The sequence below is a fragment of the Zychaea mexicana genome (assembly GCF_025766255.1).
Source record: "Zychaea mexicana strain RSA 1403 chromosome Unknown BDB00scaffold_43, whole genome shotgun sequence".
Taxonomy (NCBI): domain Eukaryota; kingdom Fungi; phylum Mucoromycota; class Mucoromycetes; order Mucorales; family Lichtheimiaceae; genus Zychaea; species Zychaea mexicana.
The window spans coordinates 155527-179139 of NW_026516706.1; the positions used below are offsets into that span (position 1 = coordinate 155527).

Genomic DNA, 23613 nt, shown 5'->3' on the forward strand with positions numbered 1-23613 from the left:
CCCACTTTGCTACTGTTCAATTTACTTTATATACTGTAGATAGTGTACCAAAGTGCTTCTTTATTCCTTGATTTAGTTCGTAATGTATTGCATGTTATAACGCCGACATTACGAGCAAGTAAAACGCGTGTTTATCTTTGCGCTAATGGATATTCATTGCTACGACTATAAGCAGGGTACAGCCGAAAAATAAAACCGCTGTCTGTGTTACGTTTCAGATATAACAAAGCATGAATTATGAGATATATTAATAGACAGCTAACATTATTAGGGTGTGGGGAGGGGATAATACGAGAAGAAGCAGGATCCAAGAACGACCAGGAAAGGGACTAGTCGCTAATAGTAACATCAGTACTCAATATCGCTATCCTCATCACTGAAACACTTCTCATAACCGTCTTCAGAGGAGTAATATACGTAATCGTCGTCTTTTACGAAACAAACGTGTTTTCGACCACAATAGGATGACTCGCCCAATTCTTCATAATCACTTTCGAAATCTGGGTATTTCATGATCAATGCTGTATCTTTCGCTTAGTCGCTGATGCTTGCTGTTGTCGTCATCATTGCTAATTCTGGAGTGCTGATTGAAATCATATAAGTGCGCATCGCCTCCATACTCAATGTGTACATTAAGAGAAAGTTGACCTTGGTATTCCTTGATGAGTCGAGACACTTTTTGCTTACAAACAACACGTAGCCGTCATAAATCGTTAAGCGCACCATATTGCGCACCGATGCTAGTGTCTTTATCTGCTTTCCTCTAATCTTGCAGCTTGCTTTGATTCGTAGATCCTATACATGTGAGTCGCGCAGGGTGTTCGTGATATCCACTAGTACTTGTGACTTACGGATATTAGTGCCACCCTCCCGCAAGATTTAGCTTTGTAATAATTCCGTGGACCGCAGCATCTTTTCCAATATGTGGTAGAAATATTAGTGTGGTTGTTGTCTTAATTCTGCACACAAAAGCTCATAAGACTAGATGCTGCTGGGCCACTGAACAAGGCGTCAATTCCACTAAGAGATATACATCCTTTCTGTCCGTACCGCTCTGCAACTCTTTTGGTAGTATTCATGAATCGTTCGGTGTCGCATAAATTGATAGAAACTTGCCCAACTGAGCAAGTTTATTAAGTGTATCAAGGATATCATCCCCCCAGCAAATCGTTCTATCCGGATCAATCAATGTGCATACTCACTCTAGATAATAAACCTCTGGCATGCTGCTGATTTTGCAGCTCTCATCGCTATTGGCACGGTTACAATCTTCAAATACACGATCGTAGTTGTGCTGCATCTCGACGTCAGATTGGTATGCAAGGTTTTTAAAGCTTGTGTGTATGGCTCGATTGCTTGACTGTAGTTTTGTGCTGCGTAAGCTTACCGTCCCTGGTCGAATGCTGTTCGAGTGGCAGTAACGTCAAGTTCAGTTAACGTCAAACGAGAATAAGCGCCATGTGCAACGATTGATTGATTGTCTGGCTAGACTTTGCATTGCTGTTATGGCAGACAATGTTGTGGTCAAAGAAGTAGTTTTGACACGGAAAAAAGCCTCAGTTCTATATTCAGGAAAATGCCTGACTCAGGGCCGGTGTTGATGGCTGGAAGCGGTAGAACCTACTAGAGGCATCTGGATGATCAATAAGCCGATACTATACGAATGCAAGGACCCACAAGCTTTGTAAAAAGCTATTTGTGTTGATAAGCTACGCAGAGTAATTTTACCTGAATAGTACTGCTGCAAAAAGCAGTTGAGCTTCAGACGGGGAATCGAGTCCCTGGCACTATGAGGTTTTGGTTAATTTGCATAATGCATATATGCATTGTGTGTTTCATATGAAGTAGTCTAGTAAATACATGTATGCATCATGAAATCTATGGTAACGCAAGACTGAGAAGCTTTGCCGTAGCTCGTTACATTTAAGGAGTAGCTGAGGTCTTTTGTACACGTTCCGCCACCGGAACCATCAAAGAATATGCCTTTTTTTCTTCCCTCAATCAAGTAAAACAACCATATCACTTCTTTCTTCGAACTCGTCAACATCCATGGTACCACTCAAAGTTATTTGCGCAGGCTTTGGCCGTACAGGAACAGACAGTTTACGATTAGCGCTGAATCACTTAGGGTAGTACTTTTAAAACCATGTGATGTCTATCGCAACCACATTATTATATACCTCAAAAATAGTAGCTCATTGTAGAAGTACGAGCAGGTACAACACACACCATATGTACGTCATGATGAATAACGAAGGAGAGCAAGATCCGGAAGCCTTCGAAGATGCTTATAGACATCCAGAACGTGAGGTGGATTGGGATAAACTTTACGCCGGGTTCAGTGCAGCTGCAGACTGGTAAATATACGAATTATGAAGCAGCGATAACAGTAACAGCGTATAAAAGTAGAGGGATAGAAGAGAGGGCGATTTCCATCCATTGTTTAACGTATCTGCTTCATTTTTTATTTTCGATGCGGTGCGTATATGATGACAGGCCAACGATCGCGTTCATCGAACCGTTGATGAAAAAATATCCAGACGCCAAAGTAATTCTCACTGTCCGCGATCCAGAAGACTGGTACAACTCGTTCAAGAAATCTCTCTTTGAAATTTCTCAGATCGATGGTGGATTCTTTCCAAAAATCCTACACTTTACCAGCAACGCTTACAAAGTTTAATAAATACGGTTGTACTTGATGGCGCCTTTGCCGATCCAAAGCAGTTTTTAGACAAAGGAGCAATGAAAGCTAAATTTCTTGCTCATAACAAGCGGATTCAAGAAACCATTCCCGCCGATAGTCTATTGGTCATGCAAGTCGGGGAAGGATGGAATCGCCTCTGTCAATTTCTAAATAAGCCAGTTCCTGATATTCCTTATCCGCGTACCAACTCCACTGATGACATTGCTCGGTATTATATGAAAAAAAGAGAGGAAAACTGTAAGAACAAAAATGAAAATGTACTTTGAGTATACCAAAGTCGTTCATTTATCGGCAATCACGAATAAAATATGATATGATATACTGAATAACCAGTGATTTTATTTGATATACATTTATATCAAAAGCGGGAAACTTTAACAAAAAGGTTACTAGCACAATTGATTTTATTAAAAGCACCAAGGTATTATGATCTCGTTAGCAGCAACAACGGTATTGTTGTTCCTCTGAAAAATGATTTGAATAATCGACTCGCGAGTTTTTCCGTCGTACTCGTTTTTTATGCAGATACCGGCTTACAAGTCTTCGTGAGTTGTGCACTGTTCGTCGATTAAATCGATCAAGTTCTGTAGTAGTTACTAGCGATGGATTCGGTGCTGAAATCGGAGAGTAACAGTACGGTTGAATTAGCATAATCTCGTTATCTTCTATGTCGTCGTCGTTGTTGCTGCTATTGCGATCACTAAAGCTCTGATAATCGCTTAGCTCATACTCTTCGCTAGGAACATGTTGCTGCTGCTCTGATGCTACGGTAACGTTGGTATGGTTATGACCTCTTCCTGCTATTACTGATTGTCGATTATTAGCGGCACTAGGATACTTGCTCTTACTGTCATCGGCCGTCGTTATGTCACCACTGGTTGTTGGTACAGGTCTGACATGCTGCGTTGACCTTGAAACTATATCAGTATCGATGTTGATGTTTTCGTTCGAATGAATATAAAAGGTGCCATTACTGCCGCTATCGTGAGGAATCAAATCAGCAGCCGTGGTACTTTTGCTGCTGCTGACACTACCACGACGAGAGCTGTAGCCTCTAGGGTGCGGCAGTGCTACTGGTTTAGTCCCCTTCTCCATGCTTTGTTTGTGTACGTAAGCTAAGAATATTGATTTCGTTTGAGAGTAAAGATATGTAAACTGTAGTTCTGCAGATATAAGAGGGAGATGGCTTCCACCCAATAGTTGTACCCATGACGTTTTTATAAAGTAAATTACTTACATATTATTGTTTTTAAACCACAACCACTCACTGTTTCATTGTTAGCTCCATCTTACTTCACAACCACATCATAAGGATTTTTTTAACGAGATTTCCCAATGCTCATTGTATTACATACAATTTGTGCAGTCGAATGTGGTAGGTTTGTGAGTGCGTCCTCATTGTTGCTATTAGTTTCATTCCTTCTATGTATTACTACTACAGTAGATACCCAAGCAATACATTTGGTACTAGAATGAAGCATAATTATCTGCTTAAGAATGCATGAGAAGCTATTTAAATTTGACGGCATTGCAGCATAGTGATGCTACGTATCCTAGACGAGTTTTCTCTCATGCTGATATCGTATGTTGATGATCACTTTTATCCATGTAAAGAGTTGTCGATGGTTAATAGCCAGTAAGAGCGAGCAAGAAGAGCTGTCCGTTAGAAATAAGGTTCTAACAAAAATGTACACTTTTTAGTTAATCTGTACTAATATCGTTAACATGATAGCAGCATGATGTGAACGTTTGATGAAATGTCCAAGTCTATTAGCATTCCAGACATCTGATAACGGATGTATGAGTCTTTTCAACCTGCCGACTAGATACCGGGATTGTGTTATTCTTTTTAGATAAAGAGCGAGGCGACAGCTTCGATAAGTAAAAGAGATTCTTGCCTTCCTGGCAAATTTCTTTCCTTAAACAATGTTTATTTTAGTGTGAATGCCGTTGATATGTAGGCCGAAAGAGAGGCTGCCGTTATTTTATATAGCGAGTTGGTGAGTGAAGTTTGCAGCAACTTATTTTCTGATTTTATGGTATTAAAATTTCATATGTATCAAAGTGGGGAAAACGATAATTGAAATTGCGTAGTATATTATTGGTACATTTATCAACCAGAAAATTAGCTTTATTTAAGTGGTGCTCTAACATGCAAAGTACGACCATGCGCCTTTGCCCATTCTACACAGTCTCTGTTTTGCTGCTCACATAAAGTCAGCAATACTTTACGTTTGACCATCTCGGCCACCGGTTCCCAATCGTTCACTAAATGACATTCCTTCATCTCGAAAACGACAAGGTTCCGACAATGCTTCACAAACGCATGGACTGACTTGTTTGTTAAACGGCGACAGTTATTGACGGATATCCGTTCCAATGCACGATTCCGATGCGTGGCCAATAGCAACATGCACTCGTCCGTGATATCGCAGCCAGCCAAACCCAAGACGCCGATATTTGTATGTTGAGCAACCAGATTAATCGATGCATTCGTAATCCGTTCACGGTCGCGCACTCGGCCAACGTTGAGATGGTACAGCTTCGGACACCTCAATGCAATTTGTGTAATGGACTTGTCGGATACATAACCACAGGCACGTACGTCCAACAGTGACAGATTAGGACATGATTCGGCGACTTGGGTAACTAGTGCGTCAGTGATTTGATAACAACCGGCCAGTGTCAAGTGAGTCAGCGTTCCATGATGCAAAAATGTAAATACAGATTTGTCTGTAACTGAATCGCAAATATACAATTCTAGCCTTTCGATCCGTACTGCGTGCTTTCCAACTTGTTGCAATGCTTGTGTAATCGGTGTGGGGTCTTTAAACTTGCGTAAAGTGAGTGATCGTAGTGTTCGTCGATATGTGTTCAGTCGTTGTGGTCGTTCATCTAGTATGGGATCGTTCAAACGGGACAAAAACGCTGAAGTATATGGATAGTCCGTGTTGTTGCTGATGTTCTGTATCTTGTGTTTTGAGACCAATGGCAATATTCGATGTTGATGTACGGAGGTAAGACGTGATGTTTCGTCGCTATTGATACTGTCGAACGGGTTAGCCACGGCCAGCGAGGCAGGTGTACTATAGGGTGCGAGATTGCGCTGCTGCGACAGCACTGGCTCATCGGAGAACATAGAAGCAAATTTAGTAAATGCTTCGTAGTTGGCCTTATGTTCGCCAAACTGAAGTGTTCGGTAAATGGCACGCGAGGCACAGTCTTGCCATAGCCGATTTACAAAAAGACATTGATATAAGTTGCTCTTGTCATTCTTGACTGCCGCTGTGGCTGCGGTGTGGCTGCTGCTGTTGGCGATATGTGTAATAATATTTGTGACAATTTCTGGTAGCTGTAATGCTAAATGAGTACGTTGTTGCTGCTCGTAAGTTGCTGTGGCAGTGGTGGTAAATGCTTCTAGCATGGTTGCTTTGCTGTTGTTGTTATAATCATTAAAATAACAGTGGTTCATGTATATACAAATGCGAGTAAAGTTGTTGCCCCGCAACTACTTAAAAAGACGAGAGTAAAGGAAAGGAGAAGTCTCGCAGAGCTGCTTCACTTCCGAGGATGATGTTCATGCACGGAAGTTTTTTTGATGGTGTTACATGCCCCAACTTTCAGTTAGCAAATAAACGGAAATTTAATCCTTGAAACTGTGATGTGGTGCGCCAATGTACTTGATCACACGTATCCTGATTTTGTGTTTCTATTAAAGACGTAAAGGTCACCTTACATACACGACAGGAATCTATACGAAACAAATCAAGCTCTTAACAGAAAGGTAGTGTTAATGCTACTATCAACCAGAACAGACTGGGGGCACATTAACAGCAATGATCCGTTGCTGTATTATCCTAAACCGGTGCAATCTACGTCGGCTAAAAGCACATTCACCTGTACAAAAGAAAAAAAAACGTTTCAGGCGGCCAGTACATACATGACAGTTCATGGGTAAGAAAATCATGTTTTCATAAACCTGCACTGCAAAGCCTAAAGTCGAGCAGCATGGTTCACAGACATAGTTTCAAAAGAACTCTTTTCTTCACTGTAGTCGTAAAAAGCGACTTATGATGGATACATCCTACCGTCATCGTCATCGTCATCTTCAGTTGACGGAGAAACAATCACCAGGGAAAACAAACTAATGCGAAAACCGCCATTAGCTGAGCATATATCGAATATGTCAATGCAGCATCGCCTCATATTGCATGGAGCAAACATTGTGACGCATAGTTAGCACAAATTTTGGTGACTATTCTGCTTTTACAAGTGCTATCCTTACACATTACTCTTCTTAATACTTTTTTTGCCCTTCCTGATAAACCCACATAACATCCATACAAGAACTAAGAATGAGCATCTGCTTCACTGTAGGTTTTCCCGTGAATTTTTAATTTTATTAATACTACCTTAAAGTTTGCGAAAGAGAAATGAGTCGAAGGGTTTAAATGGGGGAGGAAGTATGAAAATATACTATATACACACACAGATACAATTTTTTTGTTTCTTTCTGGTTGGGATATATATATTTATATATATTATGTACATGTTAGCGTTTCTTTTTTCTTTCTTTCTAATGATGATGATGGCTATGAGGGCTGCTGTTGCAATGGTGATTGTGGTGCTGCTTTTGTTGATGATAAGGTTGTTGATGTTGATGATGGTGATGATGTTGCTGATGTGTAGGTGGTGCTCTTTGAGCATAATGGTCGTCACAATAATCCAGCATATCGACTGCAAGTTCTACATTAATTGAGATGATAGATGAGCTTTTGTTTTCGTTTCTTTTTTGCAAGATGTAAACCACGTCGCTGAACATAGTTCGCAAAAAATAAAATGATTACCTGTAACTTGACCAGGTTCAACACCTATAGTTTCCCACCAGTCTGAAGGCGGATCTTCATCAGAAAAATGCCAGGCAAGTATCAAAGCAGCAGCAGCAATTATTTTTGGTCTGTATAAAAGACATAACGGTACACCTAAGCTATTTAATAAAAACGTGATGTGTAAGCCCACCTTTTGCTGGATAGAAGCAATCAATAACAGCAACAGTAAGTATATAATGTAGAATCAATAAAAAGACAAACCATTGGTATAGAAACATCCATGCTCTTTTGGTACATGTAGGCGACACTATAAATGTAATATATCCACCCGAACATTTAGTTTCCTAAACACAAAAACAAGAAACCTGTGGCCTCAATTTCTCTCCATAATCTTACCTTTTAGCTCTTTTTCCATGTCTAAAAGGATGATATGTGGATGTTCGATTGCAATATCGAAACAAAGGGTGTGCAATAGAATTGTTTCATTGCACAGCATGGTGTCCTTCCATTTATTAAATTCCTATCAATTCCGTTTCAGTACATTTTTAAGCCATTGCCGAGAACCGTATTCTCTATACCTTTGAATCTTCTGCGAGATGTAGCTTGTCATTCTTTGCAGCCTTCTGTGAGCATACGAAGATAATATCTTTAATTCGCCTCGTGCATTCTTCCACTTTTGTTGCAACAAATAAGCTCGTCGCAGCAATATCCTGTATAGTATTAATAACACAATGCCAATGTTTTAGCTAAGAAATTTCCACCAGCTCTTCTAATAGTCAGTCTAACACCAGCGGTAACATAAGAGACTTACATATACATGAAATCGCGTCATGGATTGTCTCATGAAAAATCTGTGAAAGAATGTGCAGGCTGTGGAAACGACAAGTTGCGGCCTTTTTTTTTGTTGAATGATATGAATGTTTGCACAATTAGTGTTTGCCACAAAAAGCAACTTAATAATCATATCCCAGATTCCACTATGTGTATGCATAACATGAAAAACAGAAATGATTTAAACGTACAAGTTTAATTTGGCAGCGATCGCAAGCAGATACAGACAACCTTTGGTTCGATCCAATTGCTCTTGCTGAACGGTCATTCCATCAGCGACGGACGGTGTGTACTGCAGGTCATCTTTGGAAAAATACCACTGTAATACGAGCAAAAACGATTGATTAATCAAATATGGGGTCTAACGATCGAACAAACCGCTGGTTTTTCCCTTTCTTTTCTCAATGCTTTTACCTGATCATTAACCATGCCGAGCACCACACACCACTTAGTCGGTCAGCGAACCCGAAAGAAAAGGTAATTTCACCTATTATATGATGTCACCCGTCACAGTTTCAAGTTACGACTGATCTAATTACACTTTGTATGCAGTTTTTTGAGTGCAATAGACCAACGGCTCACTTATATTATATAAGTTAGGGTATTCTTCTGAGAGAAGCCATCAGTTTAATAATGTCAGCGATCCATGGCTTTTCATTTCCTTTTATTATACCAGCTAAACCTTTGGCCGAGCTTCTTTCGCGTACCATTAATACCTATAGCAACTTCTTATGTATATTATCTCCAACTTTTATGTATTTTATCTCAAAAGCTTGAGCATGCAAGCTGTCTGGGGCGAGACTAAACGTTTTTAAATTGTAGTGGGGAGCATGGAGTAGATTCTAAGGACTTGTTGAGTGATCTTATATGCAACAATTTCAGCTTAGCGAAGTGTCAATTTTCATGCTTGGTCGACGAGGATCTCTATTTTCAAGGATCCTTTTACTCTTTAATATATGCGCGTACCCCATACCACGATTTCTTATTTTATAAATGTAGATTATGGCTCTTGACTAAGACCATACATAGCATCACTTCTTCTTTACATACTCTCAACTTTGGGTTTAATAAATTCAAACGTCACACATGCATATGCCTGATTAAAAGTTGACTTAAGGTCCGCCTTGCCTCTTTTCTCTCTCGCACTCTCGTTTTAAACGCCTGTACCTGAGTCTTTATATACTGTATATTATTTTTTACTATCAGAGTGCTCGACTGTATAGATATCGCGCCTGCGAGCATAAGCAACAGAAAACACAGGAGGGTAAGGCTTGTACACACGTATTTGCCTCTCTATACACCTTATCACTCATTCAAGTTGTTTGTTATCTAGCGCTTTTGAAACAAAATGACAGCAGAAACAGCGACTCTTCAATCCGTTGAAGTATATACAAAGGGAACTAAGGCTTGGTTTACCGACAAAACTGAGGGATGGATCTCTACGACATGCATCTCCAACTCCATCAGCGGAAATAAAGTGGCCATCACATTTCAAGGCGATAATGACCTTCAAGTACGTGTAAGCTCTTTGCAACAGTTAGTAATGTAGGCGCGTTCCGCCGGTCTTGCTTGTTCGGTCCGAAAGTTACATTATGTTGCTTTCAAGAGCGGACTTGCGTGTGCGTGTGCGGATTATTAAACTATAACACTGCTGTGCAACGCACCAACTTTTTCTTTTGTGCGTTGCCTAGTGGCAACAATTTTTTCCTATGACAACACGTCACTGATATACTGATATTCTCTACAAACGATAGGAATATGTGTTTGAGTCAACGTTGGCAGAAATTGAAAAAACCAGCGGTGCGAATCTTCCACCGCTAAGAAACCCACCGAAAATGGAGTATACAGATGACCTGACCAATCTCAGCCATTTGAACGAACCATCAGGTACCCATATCATGCTTGGACTAATGCACAAAATAGAAGCGATGGAGGAAGCGATATATATGGAAAAACAAAGCCTGCATATTCGTCTGTCCTAAGATTGTGCTAAAATAACAAAACACTAGTGTTAAACACGATCCGGACGCGTTATATGCAGCATCTGATTTACACATATTCCGGTATCGTGCTTATTGCCGTAAATCCATTCGATCGAGTGGCCTTGTATGACCCCGATGTTGTTCAGCAATACTCCGGAAAACGTCGTGGCGAACTGGAGCCACATCTATTTGCTATTGCTGAAGATGCTTACCGTTGCATGATACGGGAACAGATGAACCAGACGATCGTTGTCTCTGGTGAAAGGTAAAAGGAAGAAATCTGGGAGTAAATGCTCATGGGGAGGCTTTGCAAAAATGCCTTTTTTAAAAAGCCTCATGTTGTGGATACTGACTGGTTGATATTTTAAAAATAATAGTGGTGCTGGTAAAACAGTTAGTGCAAAATACATTATGCGCTACTTTGCTACGGCCGATGACCAGGAATCAGTGGGAAAGAAGAAAAAGTCGGGTGGTGGCATGACAGAAGTCGAAGAGCAGATTTTAGGTAAACTCGAAACACAGGTGCTCTTTCGCTTGAAATAATATTTACTCATAACTGCTGCTATGCTAAATTTCTGTGATTAGCTACCAACCCCATTATGGAAGCGTTCGGTAACGCAAAAACTACGCGAAACGACAACAGTTCTCGTTTTGGAAAATATATCGAAATTCAATTTGACGAGGGAGCCAATATCATCGGTGCCAAGATCCGAACTTATCTACTCGAACGTTCGCGTTTGATCTTCCAACCTCAAACTGAAAGAAACTATCACATTTTTTATCAGGTTTGTGATTCTATGGTTTAACAGTTGGGAAACACAATGAGAAAAAAAAAGAAAAGCGAGAAAGGGTGAGTTGAATACGAACATCGAATGTGTATATTATATAGCTTTGCGCAGGTGCTCCTTTGTCTGAGAAGAAGGAGTTCGAGTTGGGTGATCATACGAGCTTCCACTACTTGAACCAGAGCGGTACAGGCATGATTCCGGGAGTCGACGATGCGGCCGAATTCGAAGTAACCCAACGTGCATTGTCGACTGTTGGTCTTTCCGTACAACTTCAATGGAAGATCTTCCGACTCTTGTCTGCGCTATTACATATCGGCAATATTCAGATTGGCGGCCGTGGTGACGCGATGCTAAATGACAGCGATCCTGCCTTACTAACAGCTACCAAATTGATGGGCATTAACGCTTCCGAATTCAGAAAATGGATTGTACGTAAACAAATCGTTACTCGATCTGAAAAGATTGTTACCAATTTGACTCCCGCGCAAGCCCATGTGGTCAAGGACTCAGTAGCCAAATACGTATATGCCAATCTGTTCGAATGGCTTGTTGGTGTGATCAATGATAGCCTGTCGTCGCCCGATCTCGATAAAGTCGTTACTTTCATCGGAGTACTCGATATCTATGGTTTCGAGCATTTCAAAAAGAATTCGTTTGAGCAGTTTTGTATCAACTACGCAAACGAAAAATTGCAGCAGCAGGTAAAGTGATGAGTAAGAAGATTAGAGAAAAAGAGGCCCACACGCATGCATGCATAACATTGACATATGACCGTCATTGTGCATATATAGTTTAACCAGCACGTGTTCAAACTGGAGCAAGAAGAATACGTCCGTGAAAAGATCAACTGGAACTTTATTGAATTTAGCGATAACCAAAAGTGTATCGAGCTGATTGAAGCAAGATTGGGTATCTTGTCCCTTTTGGATGAGGTACGGAAAGAAGGGTTTGACGCTGTTTGTTGTCGCAGTTATTAATATGACGGATATACACCAGGAATCCCGTCTTCCAGCAGGTTCAGATCAAGGCTTCGTCCAAAAGTTATATAGCAACTTTGCCACACCTCAATACAAGAACTATTTCAAAAAACCGCGATTTTCCAACAATGCATTCACCATTGCTCATTACGCGCATGACGTACAATACGAAGCCGAAAACTTTTTGGATAAGAACAAAGATACTGTCCCCGATGAGCATCTTACTCTGCTTCAAGGCTCTGATTTTGACTTTTTGAAGGATGTTTTAGAAAAGGCCGCTGCCAACAACCCAGCCCCTCAAGTAAGTATACAAAAGCGAAAAGTATAATGAAGTATACATTGAACTGTTCCGATTCGTTTATCCTGTCCATCCCTTAGGCTGAAAACAAGCGCATGAGCATGATGTTCCGAAAACCAACCCTTGGTTCTATTTTCAAGGTAAACTAAATGTCGTAGATGTACTTCATAAACGTTAGATGAGTGGGTAAATAAACAGCTAACCTGGATTTGGAAAAAAAACTTGCTGATATCTAGCTATCACTCATCAACCTGATGGACACAATCGGACAAACAAACGTACACTATATCAGATGTATTAAGCCAAACGAAGCCAAGGTCGCTTGGGAGTTTGAACCGAACATGGTTCTTTCACAATTACGTGCATGCGGTGTGCTTGAGACGATTCGTATCAGCTGTGCCGGATACCCTTCACGATGGACATTCGAAGAATTTGCCGATCGATATTATGCATTAGTTTCTTCTAAACATTGGGATAACAAGTCAAATCTCGACATGTCACAGCTCTGCTCACTTATTTTGGATGCATCTATCAAGGACAAGGACAAGTACCAAGTGGGAACTACAAAGATCTTCTTCCGTGCTGGTCAGGTAAGGGTTTTTCTTGTGTAGATACGCAAATACTTATATTATGCTATTTATTAAACATACTCTGTTAATTCTGTCATACAGCTAGCATACCTTGAGAAATTACGCGCAGACAGATACAATGAATGCGCAGTCTTGCTTCAAAAGAATATCAAACGGTACATTTACCGCACTCGGTACGTTCGCATGCAAAGTCTGGCAATCGGCTTGCAGTGTGTCGCTCGCCGCAAGGTGGCTCAAACCAAGCTACAGTCTTTCCGGGAACGCAAGGCGGCTATTACCATCCAGTCGTGCTGGCGCAGATACGTTGCTCGTAAGCAGTATCTCGCTACTCAGCAGTTCATTCTTCAACTGCAGACAGGTATATATAAGTGGCATTCTGATTTACTTTATCCCACGAATATCTTCCGCTGAAAGCCTGTATTTTATCGATCATAAAAAATTAACAATAACGTGTGCGAAACGTATAGCTATTCGTGGATGCCATGCTCGTCGCAACCTGAGTACTGTCAAGGAACACACAGCTGCAATTGCTATCCAGCGGTTGGTCCGTGGCTGGTAAATATCACTACTGTCAATCGCATATCAGCCTCCCTCTTTTATAGAGATTTTGTTGTTATTGTTTTTGCTAACAAAGTATACATTCCTCTTACAGGTTTGCACGTAAACAGTATCAAGCCAAGCGTCAATTCATTATTCGGCTACAATCTTCAATTCGACGTCGTAACGCACGCAAACAGCTTGTGGGTCTGCGATCAGAAGCGCGATCTGCCAACCACTTCAAGGAGGTCTCGTATAAGCTGGAAAACAAGATTGTTGAGCTGACACAGACTCTGACGGGGCTAAAAGACGAGAAGAAGTCTGCCAATGACCGATCAACAGCTCTGGAAGCCCAAATCCGTACTTGGACCGACAAGTATGAAAAGTTAGAAAAGAAAAACAAAAACTTGGAGACAAGGTTACAAGAACCTACTGTACCACAAGAACAATGGGATACACTACAAGCGGAACGCGACCAACTGGCCACAGATTACAAGGCTTCGCTGGACAAGATTAAATCCCACGAAAAAAAAATCAACCAATTGACAGATCAGCTCGATGCCCAAAAGCAAGAAAACGAAAAACTTCAAAAAGCCGTCGAAGAAGCACAAGAAAAAGCCAACAATGCAGCAGACGAGGGCGAAGTTGCCGAACTCAAGAGTCAGATTGCGGCACTCAAGGCACAGCTGACCCAAGTTTTGCACACACCACGTCGTCAACAATCGCAATCTAATGTCAACAACCGAAGCTTGTCGCCTGCACCACCCCATACTGCCAATTTACGCAGCGTCTCCCCCACCCCGACTTCGAATAACGGCAAATTGGACACTCAAGCTGTCAAAGAAAGCCTCATTTCTCCTCCTCAGCAGCGCCAAGAGCAACAACAACAATCAACCTCGATCCGCAACAAATCACCTAGCACCGCTTCACCCACAAGCAGAAAAGCACGCCGCAACAGTACTGCTGATGTACCGAATAACCGATCCAAGACATCTATTGATAACATTCGCCACGCTGAGTTGTTGACCAGAAATCCACGCCCAACATCCATTCACCAGTTTGGTCCAATGCTTGGTGGAAAGGCTGGTGGCATTGCCGAAGCTATCGGTGAAAATCCAGAAGAAGAGGTAAATCACATCGCCCTTATGCTATGTCGTCAAACTTTTATGCTAATACCTTTGTAACCAACGGCACCTGTTCCTATCTTATTGCATATATAGTTGGCTACTATCTTAACCGAACAAGAAGGATTGCAGGAGGAAATTTTGGAAGGATTGATCAAGGCGTTGAAGATGCCATTACCAAGTTTGCAAAATCCTCCATCAAAGAAAGAAATCTTCTTCCCTGCTCACATGATTGGCATGGCTGTTACTGAAATGTGGCATCAAGGAAGCATCCAAGAGTCCGAACGTCTGCTATTTACGGTCATGGATACAATCCAAAAACAATGCCTGGTAAGTTTAAGGGAGAGAAAATAACACAAAGCCTTTTTTTGTCAAAGTTCCCTATGTGCTTGATCGGCTAAATAATTACTCCCTGATATATAGAGTTTCACTGGCGATGAAGCCATTGTACCTTGTGCATTTTGGCTATCCAATGTTCACGAACTACTTTCGTTGATCTGTATTGCAGAGCACAAATTGGGCAGCGAAGTCCACTCTGGCTCACGCAAGGTTGGCAGCTGGCAAGACTTTGAAAAGTTAGCATCGACTGTCAAGTTTGAACTGCAGTGCTTGGAAGACAACATTTTTCATGCTTGGATGAAGGAGCTCAAGAAACGGTTGGGCAAGATGGTCATTCCTGCTATCGTCGAAGGCCAGTCTTTGCCAGGCTTTATTACCACCGATTCCGGTCGATTTTTCAACAAATTATTAACCGGCTCGTCTCAACCGTCGTACACTATGGACGATCTGGTCAACTCTTTAACCAAGGTCTGGCGTTCCATGAAGTGCTACTATATTGAACATACAGTTCAGACACAAGTCTTGACTGAGTTGCTGAAATTGATTGGTGTTTCTGCATTCAATGATATATTGATGCGCAAGAACTTTTCATCTTGGAAGCGAGGTAAGCAAAGGATACGTGAATAATATGAGAATCTGACTCTCGCTTCCAGGAAGGATAACATCTAAATCATCATTGATCATATTAATAGCCATGCAAATCCAGTACAATATCACCCGAATTGAAGAATGGTGCAAGAGCCACGATATACCAGAAGGAACATTGCAACTCGAGCATCTCATGCAAGCAACAAAACTTCTTCAGTTTAAGAAGGCCTCGCTCGAAGATATCGAGAATATCTATGATGTTTGCTGGATTCTATCACCAACACAAATTCAAAAACTTATATCACAATATCAAACTGCAGATTACGAGGTACGCATGCCAGAAAAATTCATGATAAATATATCAGAGAAAAAGAGAACAACCTTTGTACGAAAGTGTGTGTATGTGATATATGTAGTTATTTATATATATCTATGATATATATAGAACCCTGTACGGCCGGAAATTCTCAAGGCTGTTGCTGCGCATGTGGTTAGTGGAGATAAGAGCGATGTCTTGTTGCTCGATTCAGTTTCGCTCGACGATACTACCAACCCGTTTGAGATACCTGTTCCCCGAAAGACGGAAATTCAGAGATACCTGCCTGCTTGGGTAAGCTTAAATTATAAATGTGAGGGTGACGACCTTTTTATGATATCAATGCTTATTATTTCTTTTCACTACAGCTGAACCTTAAGCGCTTACGACGTTTGACTATTTTGGTCCAATACCAAAAAGACCAAGAGGATGCTGTTGAGGCAACAGCGATCGCTTCACCTTGAAAATAACCAAAATCGCACTTGCCTTTTGTTCCTTTTCGTCACATATGTTTCTTCCTCCTTTTACCTTACACACCCTCCGCACAGGCGTGAAATAGCATTCGCCTCCGTAAAATAGCTTGTCAGCTATATTAACCTGACGGCATTTGTATGAATTGTTCAAGTATAAATATATTTAACTTATGTAAAATGTACACTTTCCATACTATTATTTACAGCGAAGCGTGTGGTGCTATATAGCATACATCATGAAATCTTCAGTGGCCGTGGTTTTATGTACAGTTAAATGTAGGATTTATTATATGGCAGTTCCTAGGTGTTAAACAATTTAAGGCTTAGGTACAGCAATGCATAAGGTTCGGTTTTTTCAATGTACGTAGATCTATCAATGTACAATCATAGAGATGCAACGGAAGTGAATGCTCATTTTCCCACCGTATACTTGCGGGAAGTACACTCAAAACTGTGCTTCGGCCTTCTTGTGTCTGGTACAATCTAATTCATGACGACAACCGCATCAATGTTACGAGTAGTGCGGTACGATAATGGACACTTGGTCAAGCTCAAATTTAAGCAGACAATAGTGTAATCAAACAGTAATATTAACAAAGACCATATTCACATATATTATGATAGTCACTTAGTGTCGAACATAGAAACATTCCTGTATGCATTAGAATACTTCAGGCCTTAACTAGCAATAGCTGCCCGAACTCCCCTCTTCTAAGTATTATGATGGGCATGTTAACACAAAAGTATTATCTACTCTTGTATTACTGAACCCTTGCTACTGTGTAATTAAATGTAGTTTAGCATACAAATGCCACACATATTGCCCGCAGACGTTACTCATCTGAGTATCATAAAAAACTGGAGTCTATATGTATAGGTACGCAAGTTCTAATGTATCACCTGGTTTTTTTTAAAATCTTGATCCTCGATCCCTCATTCAAAACAAAGCAACTCTTCAGCAAGAGCTACTTTGCTGCCCGCAATCGATCCATACTCAAAGTAGCAAAAAATTTGTTGAAAATAGTCATATATTCCACCACATCCAAAATCTCGGATCACCGTTTAAGTCTTTTGAGACCTCACAGAGTCGCTTGGAAGGTCGTTTTAGGTGTCCGAAAGGCGGTTTGTATCTTTCGGATGCAGGTTTCACTTGTTGTGGTGATCATAAACCTAAATAGACAGCTGAAATATAGGTAATATATGTTACATATGAGACTAGACAATTCTGCAATGATGGTGGCAATAGTTCCTTTGGAGCCATCCGGCACGAACGATCACCTGAAATATTTTCAAGTGCCCTTCCAAAATTAGTATCTATGCCAACATGGCTGCTTCGCACGTTTGAGATGCAAGTAGTCCAAGGCGCAAACGTAAACGAAGGTTACTACGCGTTATCGTATTCATGAATTGCTCTGGCGATGATATTTTTGACAAGGCTAGCAACAAGAGCCATCAGATCATCAAGGCAGGCACAGGATTGTTTTTGGACACCGAGAATTCCAGGAGAGGCCGGAAACGCATATCAACCACAGCAGAATTTTACTATACGAAAGGGTCAGTCGGCAATTATCAAAAAACTTCAACATCAAATGCATTCGGTTTGATCAGATGTTTATAGACTAAGGCAGTGACAAGGAGAAGCTCCACGAAATCGCCACGTGTATGGAAAATCACCACAACGCGTACTGTACAGTTGCACTGGTTCCAGAGTACTATACCTGGGTATTATTCGATAGTTTTCCCGACATGAGAGCGGTATTCAACTCAGAATGAATCAAACGACTGCGAACTCTGGAAGAAGGTTTCATGTCATCAAGACGGCTGTCGGCTGCGACGTCATATGTGGCGACACAACGCCAGCGAATACCGTTTCTCACAGACGATCTGCCAATGGAGAATGGGCGCTGTTTTGTGGATGATCGAACGCAAGTGAGTTTAAATTTCCTGGTTTCCCCGTATTGATATACCACCGAACTTCCTGGCTTTTCTAGAATATTAACTTATTCAGTGTTCTGCTACTTGACAATGCACATATGGTCACTATGGATGCAGTCACACCTTCCTCTAACAAATATAATAATAATGACGACAATGATATATGTTATCAACATACACCAATATCGATAACAAGAAGAAGAAAGGCTTCGATTGACGGGGAAATATATCACGAGCATGATCAGCAATTGACTGCCAATCAGCAGCAGCGTCATTACCATCATCATAAACGAGGCTACAACAATACCAGAACAATAACAAAAAACATTATTGCAGCAGCAGCAATACTCAATGATACCAGAGCAAAAGCAAGCTTATCCTGATCATCATCGGCGACGACGTGACATCAATGATGATAATGGCAACAATGCTAGCCCAAGCACAATGAGGAGCACAGTCTCAGCATCACCCCCGTCAAAACGCTCGAAAATGTCACGCGCAGTGACCAAGGCACGTCGCGGAACCTGTCAACCGGGACAAAAATTTTACTCCAACAAATTGGTGCCCTGACCGTCGTCAAGCTGAGCCAGATTGTTCATGACCGCGATGCTTTTCCACAACGAGCGCTTTAATTTCCCAGTCGAGTTCATGGGTGAATGGATCTATCCAAGCACGATCAACCCACACAGCAACACGAGCATTGTTGTCTACTATCTTGGACGGCGGCGACAGGCCCCGGTTTTATATTGTTGCAGCAGACATGCCGGACCAACCAATCATTGCCAACTCGGCCACGGGTCCTTGGACGGTGGTGATCCGTCGCAGTAACGAAAACCCGTTACCGCGAACATTCCAATTCTGCCAGTGGGCCGAATTATTATGGCCTCAAGCATCCAACTATTGCTAAAATGATCCAGGACATGTCCAATGCTGATAAATTACGCTAATATGTGCGCCAAAACATTGAGGAAATGGAACTACGCGCCGCAAAAAAGGTCATGGATGATGCACAAAAGAAACGTGGCAATCTGGAACGAATAGGATACTCCAATGTAAGTCCAGGTGGCAGCATATTAAAGCAGTAAACATATTTTCTGCTACAACTACTGCTACTACTGCTATTGCTACTGTTACTTTTTAACCTTCTCCTCATCATCATCCCAATGATAATAATGTTCCTTCTGCAGGCGCCACTGTTACTGATTATATTATCACTGCTGCTAGGGATACTGACGCTGATGTTGATTTGCATTATCGGCATAAACAATAACAACAGTCATACTATCATCAAACATGAGTGCTCAACGACAACAGCAATGATCACAGCCGTAATCATCTTCATCGTCACACCAGCGGCCAAGTCCAATTAGTTATCAGCCCCACGATCATAATGACTACGAGAACGAGTTTGACATTAACATCATCATCATCATCAGCAACAACATCAACATCGACATAATCAACAATACCGTCGTTCAACCAACCCGCCCTCTATCATCAGCTTACCTCAGCCTGCATCGTCTTATCCTGTCAAAGTTCACAATTTACATGACGAAGTAGACCATTGCATAGCGACAACGATGTCCTGTGAAGAAGCCAATGTTCTCGTCCTTCATTTGCCTTTCTTTTCTTTTCCCCTCCCTATTAAAAACAACTTGTACTTGCCTTCTTCTCCACTATCGTTTCCTCCAACTACATACATATTGTATATATCGTATGCACAGTTATTCACCATGAACATGATTGTATAAATACTTTTATACTACAAGATTTTGTTAATCTCTTTATCGATACGCACAATTAACTCTGCTTTCAATCTATTTTACAAAGCAACCCCAGTTCTAAATTATGTACTACAGTAATCTTTTTTCTTGAATTTTCTTCCACCTTTGCGACACCAGTTTATTCATTACCTGTAATTAAGAACAGCCACCCAGGCTCTTTTATTTTTTTTAATTAAAAAACCCCTTTATTACCAGTACACTACGACAATCAATATATACTATTTTGTAACGGAGCAATCAGCCATTTTGCATCATCTCTCAGTTTATGGTGCATAATACAATGCTTATATTATTTTCTTTTGGGCCATTTCGCCAAAGATTGCTACCAAATAGACTATATGGTACGACGATTTAAAGTTATTACTATCTATTACTATTGCAATCAATTGAGTAGCTGGGTATGTTGTAGTCAGCCGTCTGTGTCTACAACAAAAGCAAGACTGACTTCTGAATGGATAGAAACCACGGAAACAATCCCAGTGCCTGGATCTTTGTTTTTTTTGAACCCGACTTTCTCATCGTACTTGTTCACTTCAAAAATAAGATCATCGTCATTTTCGTCATTTTCTTCGTCCTTGAAACTGTCTATTGTTTTGACTGTGGCTCGTGACATCCTTGATTTTGTTTTAAATGCACCAGTAAACTCGGCGGGCTATTACAGTAATTCAGAGTTAGTATAGTGCTATCCCATCATATATACAAATACTATATTCGATACTCTCGATGTCTTACTCACCATCACGATCTCTACTGAGCTTTTCACTGACTCAAAGGATGCATTTACATGCTCGGACCCGCCCAACAGTTGAGCATACGAATGACTCGTGTTTGTGTCTGCCGTAATTGTATCGCGTGCAACAATATTTTCAAGTGTAATTGAGCCTGCCTTTTCTTCTTTTTCGTCGATGTTGGTTTGAGCATGGATTCTTTGAGCTGTGGCATTTTGCAAAGTAATCATAGCGCTATTATGCTGACCAGTTGCGGTTGCATTAATATATCTTGCCGAAATGTTCTGGGCGTAGATAGGTGCATTGAGTGAATTTAGTTGAATAGAGTCTGAAACGGAGACGTCATAAAGCCGAATTGGGTAGTGGGACGTTTCCAGATGCACTGATTCGGTCGCACGCAAATTGCCACCATCATATTGTAGTTCTCTATTTGTGGTGCTGAGCATAATATCTTTGCCATACCATGCTGGGGTGCTGGTGCCGTTGAACCGGATGGGTGCATTTTCAGTCCGTAATTCGAGAGTATCCATAGGGCTTAGCTCGGTGGAAATATCATCGTTGACGATGATCTCCATATTGTGTGTTGCAATGGATACCGTACGTGCGTATTCGAAAGGAACATAAACATTGATATGTATATAGATACACGCACGGTACTTGTAATATTCTCGGTCTGGCAGTGATAAGAGCAAGTGTGTCCCCTTTTCAGGATGATAGTCATACGTGTAGTCGCAATCATTGGAAATCAAGTCAGCAGGGTATATGTTTACGCGTGACATAATGACACCAGAACCATCGTATCTATCGTGCGGAGATGAACGATGGATATGTATAACGCCTTTTGAAACGTGTCCCACAATTTCAATAGTGATGTTATGGTTATTGCCATGAAGCGCAAACCAGGGCGGCATAGGAAACCAGTCCGCGTATCCGTCACGTACGCATTGATCGAGTGCTGGGTCCCATTGGGCTGGGAGCGATAATAACCAATGGACCAACTTCATAATTAGAGGTGCCAATATACAAACAGCGAGCCAGATTTTGAAGACATCGCTAATAAGCCTAAGTCTAGTCACAAGTGAAAGTTGCCGTTTATTTGGAGATGATGTTGAATCCACTCCTGATAATGGCGTTTGCTCCTCGTCATCGTGTTCCTCTTCTCCATTGATCGTATCGGTTGATTGGTTTTGGGCCTGCTGTGAATAATTATGAGAATTTCCGCTGCTGCTGCTCCCGCCCTCTTGCTGTTGATGTTCTGACTCCGGAATCTCTGATTAAAAATGCTGCCCCTTTAGATATCCATTACTACTACGGCGCCACAAGCTATATGCATATAACAGAAGTAGAGGTTACTAGCTGCTTCTGTTGTTATACCTTGATGCTTAGGTTTGAAAATTCGCATGTGAACGAGAATGGAGTATTCTATGAAAGAAAAAGAAGAACTAATGGAACAAGTATTGAAACCTATTTTATACGCACAGGGAGGAATCCTGCTGAGCAACAAAAAAGTAGCAACATGTCCGCCGCTATATGTTACACATACACAAGTAAAGACATACTGTACGACCCCAAAACGGCATAAGCATTTCAAATATGGAATCCATCTGTTGTTTTATTCTTCTCTAGTATTACGCATTATAGCTTCGCCTTTGAAATAAAGTGCATAACAGATTTAGTAGCATTACTGCGTCATTAATATACTATCCACAAGCAAAGTAGCACATATTAGCAAGCATTCTTACATTTGGCATCGACGTCGTAGTTTGATTTTTTGATGTGGGATCAATTATAGGTAAACATGCTGGTCAACAACAGAAGCAGCATCTGAAATTACCATGTAGCAGTAATAATGGTAAGTGCTAATCAGCAAAACATGATTTACTAGAAGCAACAGTGAAATACTCATCTTATTCGCTAACACGGCTACATGTATTATATACAAGAAGAGAGATGCCAAAGGGGTAAGTTCAGTAATATTATTCTTTTAAAAGAAAACAATATAAGGGAAAAGGTAGAAAAACAGAAGCTTACAAACAGTGTGTTGATCCTGCTAGAATCAAACATTACTACAGAAAGAAAGGGGCTACATATTACAACAACAAGTGTTTTACCGTAAATTCAATCTTGGCACAGGAATTCGGTGTATAACTGTTAACGAAACCTTCGGCTTCTTTACTGATTCTGTAGCCAACCTTTTCATATGGTCTGGTAGATTCAAGCGTATTGTTATTTTTAGAGACGGTCACCTTAAGATGGGATGACCTTGAAAGGATCGGTAAACTGTAGGGGTTAATACGGAGAACAGTTATTTAGAAGAAGGTGATATCTTATTAACAGCTAAAAGTATATCTATACATAATCAAGTAGAGCTTTCAGAGCATTATACGTTACGTTACCATATTGTTTCTCATCTTACCGTTGGAGGATTGAAAAATTAGATGTTTGAAGCCTTCGACTTGTGCACGGATCGACCTGTTTGATGGTTGTACAATCAAGAAGTCATCAGCAGTGACATTTTTTATTGCAACGCGGCCATTGCTCTTGCGAGCAACCATAGAGTGCGTTCTGTTGTAAGCTCCAAAGTCACACGAGAATCGATGCTGTCACATCAAGCAACTAAACTTGCTGCATGCATGCCTTGGGTACAATCATATACGGACGAGTATCAAGGAACATAGCCACGTATTTGCCCTTGCCAAAATCTTTCTGAACGTCGTGATGGATCTCACCGTCAGTTATGACGAACGAGCCAATACAATCTAATCTTATGGATTCTTGGCGAAAAGAGGT

The 23613-nt window shown here is 41.0% G+C and overlaps 7 protein-coding genes across 7 annotated transcripts; 3 read left to right on the forward strand and 4 right to left on the reverse strand.

Annotated features, from left to right (window-relative positions):
* Positions 1–487: 487 nt before the first annotated feature.
* BDB00DRAFT_939397 (uncharacterized protein) lies at positions 488–1736 on the reverse strand (the record flags this gene model as incomplete). Its single annotated transcript, XM_053129315.1, has 5 exons — positions 1729–1736; positions 1203–1623; positions 1051–1120; positions 688–795; positions 488–583 (listed from the first exon to the last, which is right to left on the reverse strand). The coding sequence occupies exons 2-5, from the start codon at positions 1298–1300 to the stop codon at positions 488–490; spliced, it is 372 nt and encodes a 123-aa protein (XP_052979071.1). The 5' UTR covers positions 1301–1623; positions 1729–1736.
* A 224-nt stretch (positions 1737–1960) lies between these two features.
* Positions 1961–4585, forward strand: BDB00DRAFT_946268 (P-loop containing nucleoside triphosphate hydrolase protein; the record flags this gene model as incomplete). The annotated part of the gene is made up of 5 exons (XM_053129519.1): positions 1961–2129; positions 2217–2357; positions 2497–2580; positions 2676–2912; positions 4564–4585. The coding sequence occupies exons 1-5, from the start codon at positions 2050–2052 to the stop codon at positions 4583–4585; spliced, it is 564 nt and encodes a 187-aa protein (XP_052979072.1). The 5' UTR covers positions 1961–2049.
* A 250-nt stretch (positions 4586–4835) lies between these two features.
* BDB00DRAFT_883338 (uncharacterized protein) lies at positions 4836–6128 on the reverse strand (the record flags this gene model as incomplete). The annotated part of the gene is made up of 2 exons (XM_053128224.1): positions 4836–5669; positions 5772–6128. The coding sequence occupies 2 exons, from the start codon at positions 6126–6128 to the stop codon at positions 4836–4838; spliced, it is 1191 nt and encodes a 396-aa protein (XP_052979073.1).
* Positions 6129–7280: 1152 nt separating this feature from the next.
* Positions 7281–8686, reverse strand: BDB00DRAFT_764845 (cyclin-like protein; the record flags this gene model as incomplete). The annotated part of the gene is made up of 5 exons (XM_053119479.1): positions 7281–7450; positions 7552–7729; positions 8112–8243; positions 8345–8426; positions 8556–8686. Coding segments are annotated over 5 exons (693 nt in total), but the record flags the coding sequence as incomplete, so codon positions are not given.
* An 808-nt stretch (positions 8687–9494) lies between these two features.
* BDB00DRAFT_826513 (P-loop containing nucleoside triphosphate hydrolase protein) lies at positions 9495–16623 on the forward strand. The gene is made up of 19 exons (XM_053123726.1): positions 9495–9628; positions 9698–9877; positions 10119–10251; positions 10374–10611; positions 10724–10851; positions 10932–11131; positions 11236–11835; positions 11926–12066; positions 12131–12412; positions 12490–12549; positions 12646–12999; positions 13081–13357; positions 13467–13554; positions 13652–14663; positions 14757–14990; positions 15084–15603; positions 15692–15915; positions 16033–16197; positions 16272–16623. The coding sequence occupies exons 2-19, from the start codon at positions 9713–9715 to the stop codon at positions 16365–16367; spliced, it is 4917 nt and encodes a 1638-aa protein (XP_052979075.1). The 5' UTR covers positions 9495–9628; positions 9698–9712; the 3' UTR covers positions 16368–16623.
* Positions 16624–18662: 2039 nt separating this feature from the next.
* On the forward strand, positions 18663–19218 carry BDB00DRAFT_873032 (uncharacterized protein; the record flags this gene model as incomplete). Its single annotated transcript, XM_053127035.1, has 2 exons — positions 18663–18872; positions 18952–19218. 2 exons carry the CDS (start codon positions 18663–18665, stop codon positions 19216–19218), a joined length of 477 nt encoding a protein of 158 aa, XP_052979076.1.
* Positions 19219–20504: 1286 nt separating this feature from the next.
* BDB00DRAFT_788459 (uncharacterized protein) lies at positions 20505–21398 on the reverse strand (the record flags this gene model as incomplete). Its single annotated transcript, XM_053120805.1, has 2 exons — positions 20505–20747; positions 20832–21398. The coding sequence occupies 2 exons, from the start codon at positions 21396–21398 to the stop codon at positions 20505–20507; spliced, it is 810 nt and encodes a 269-aa protein (XP_052979077.1).
* Between the last annotated feature and the right edge of the window lie 2215 nt (positions 21399–23613).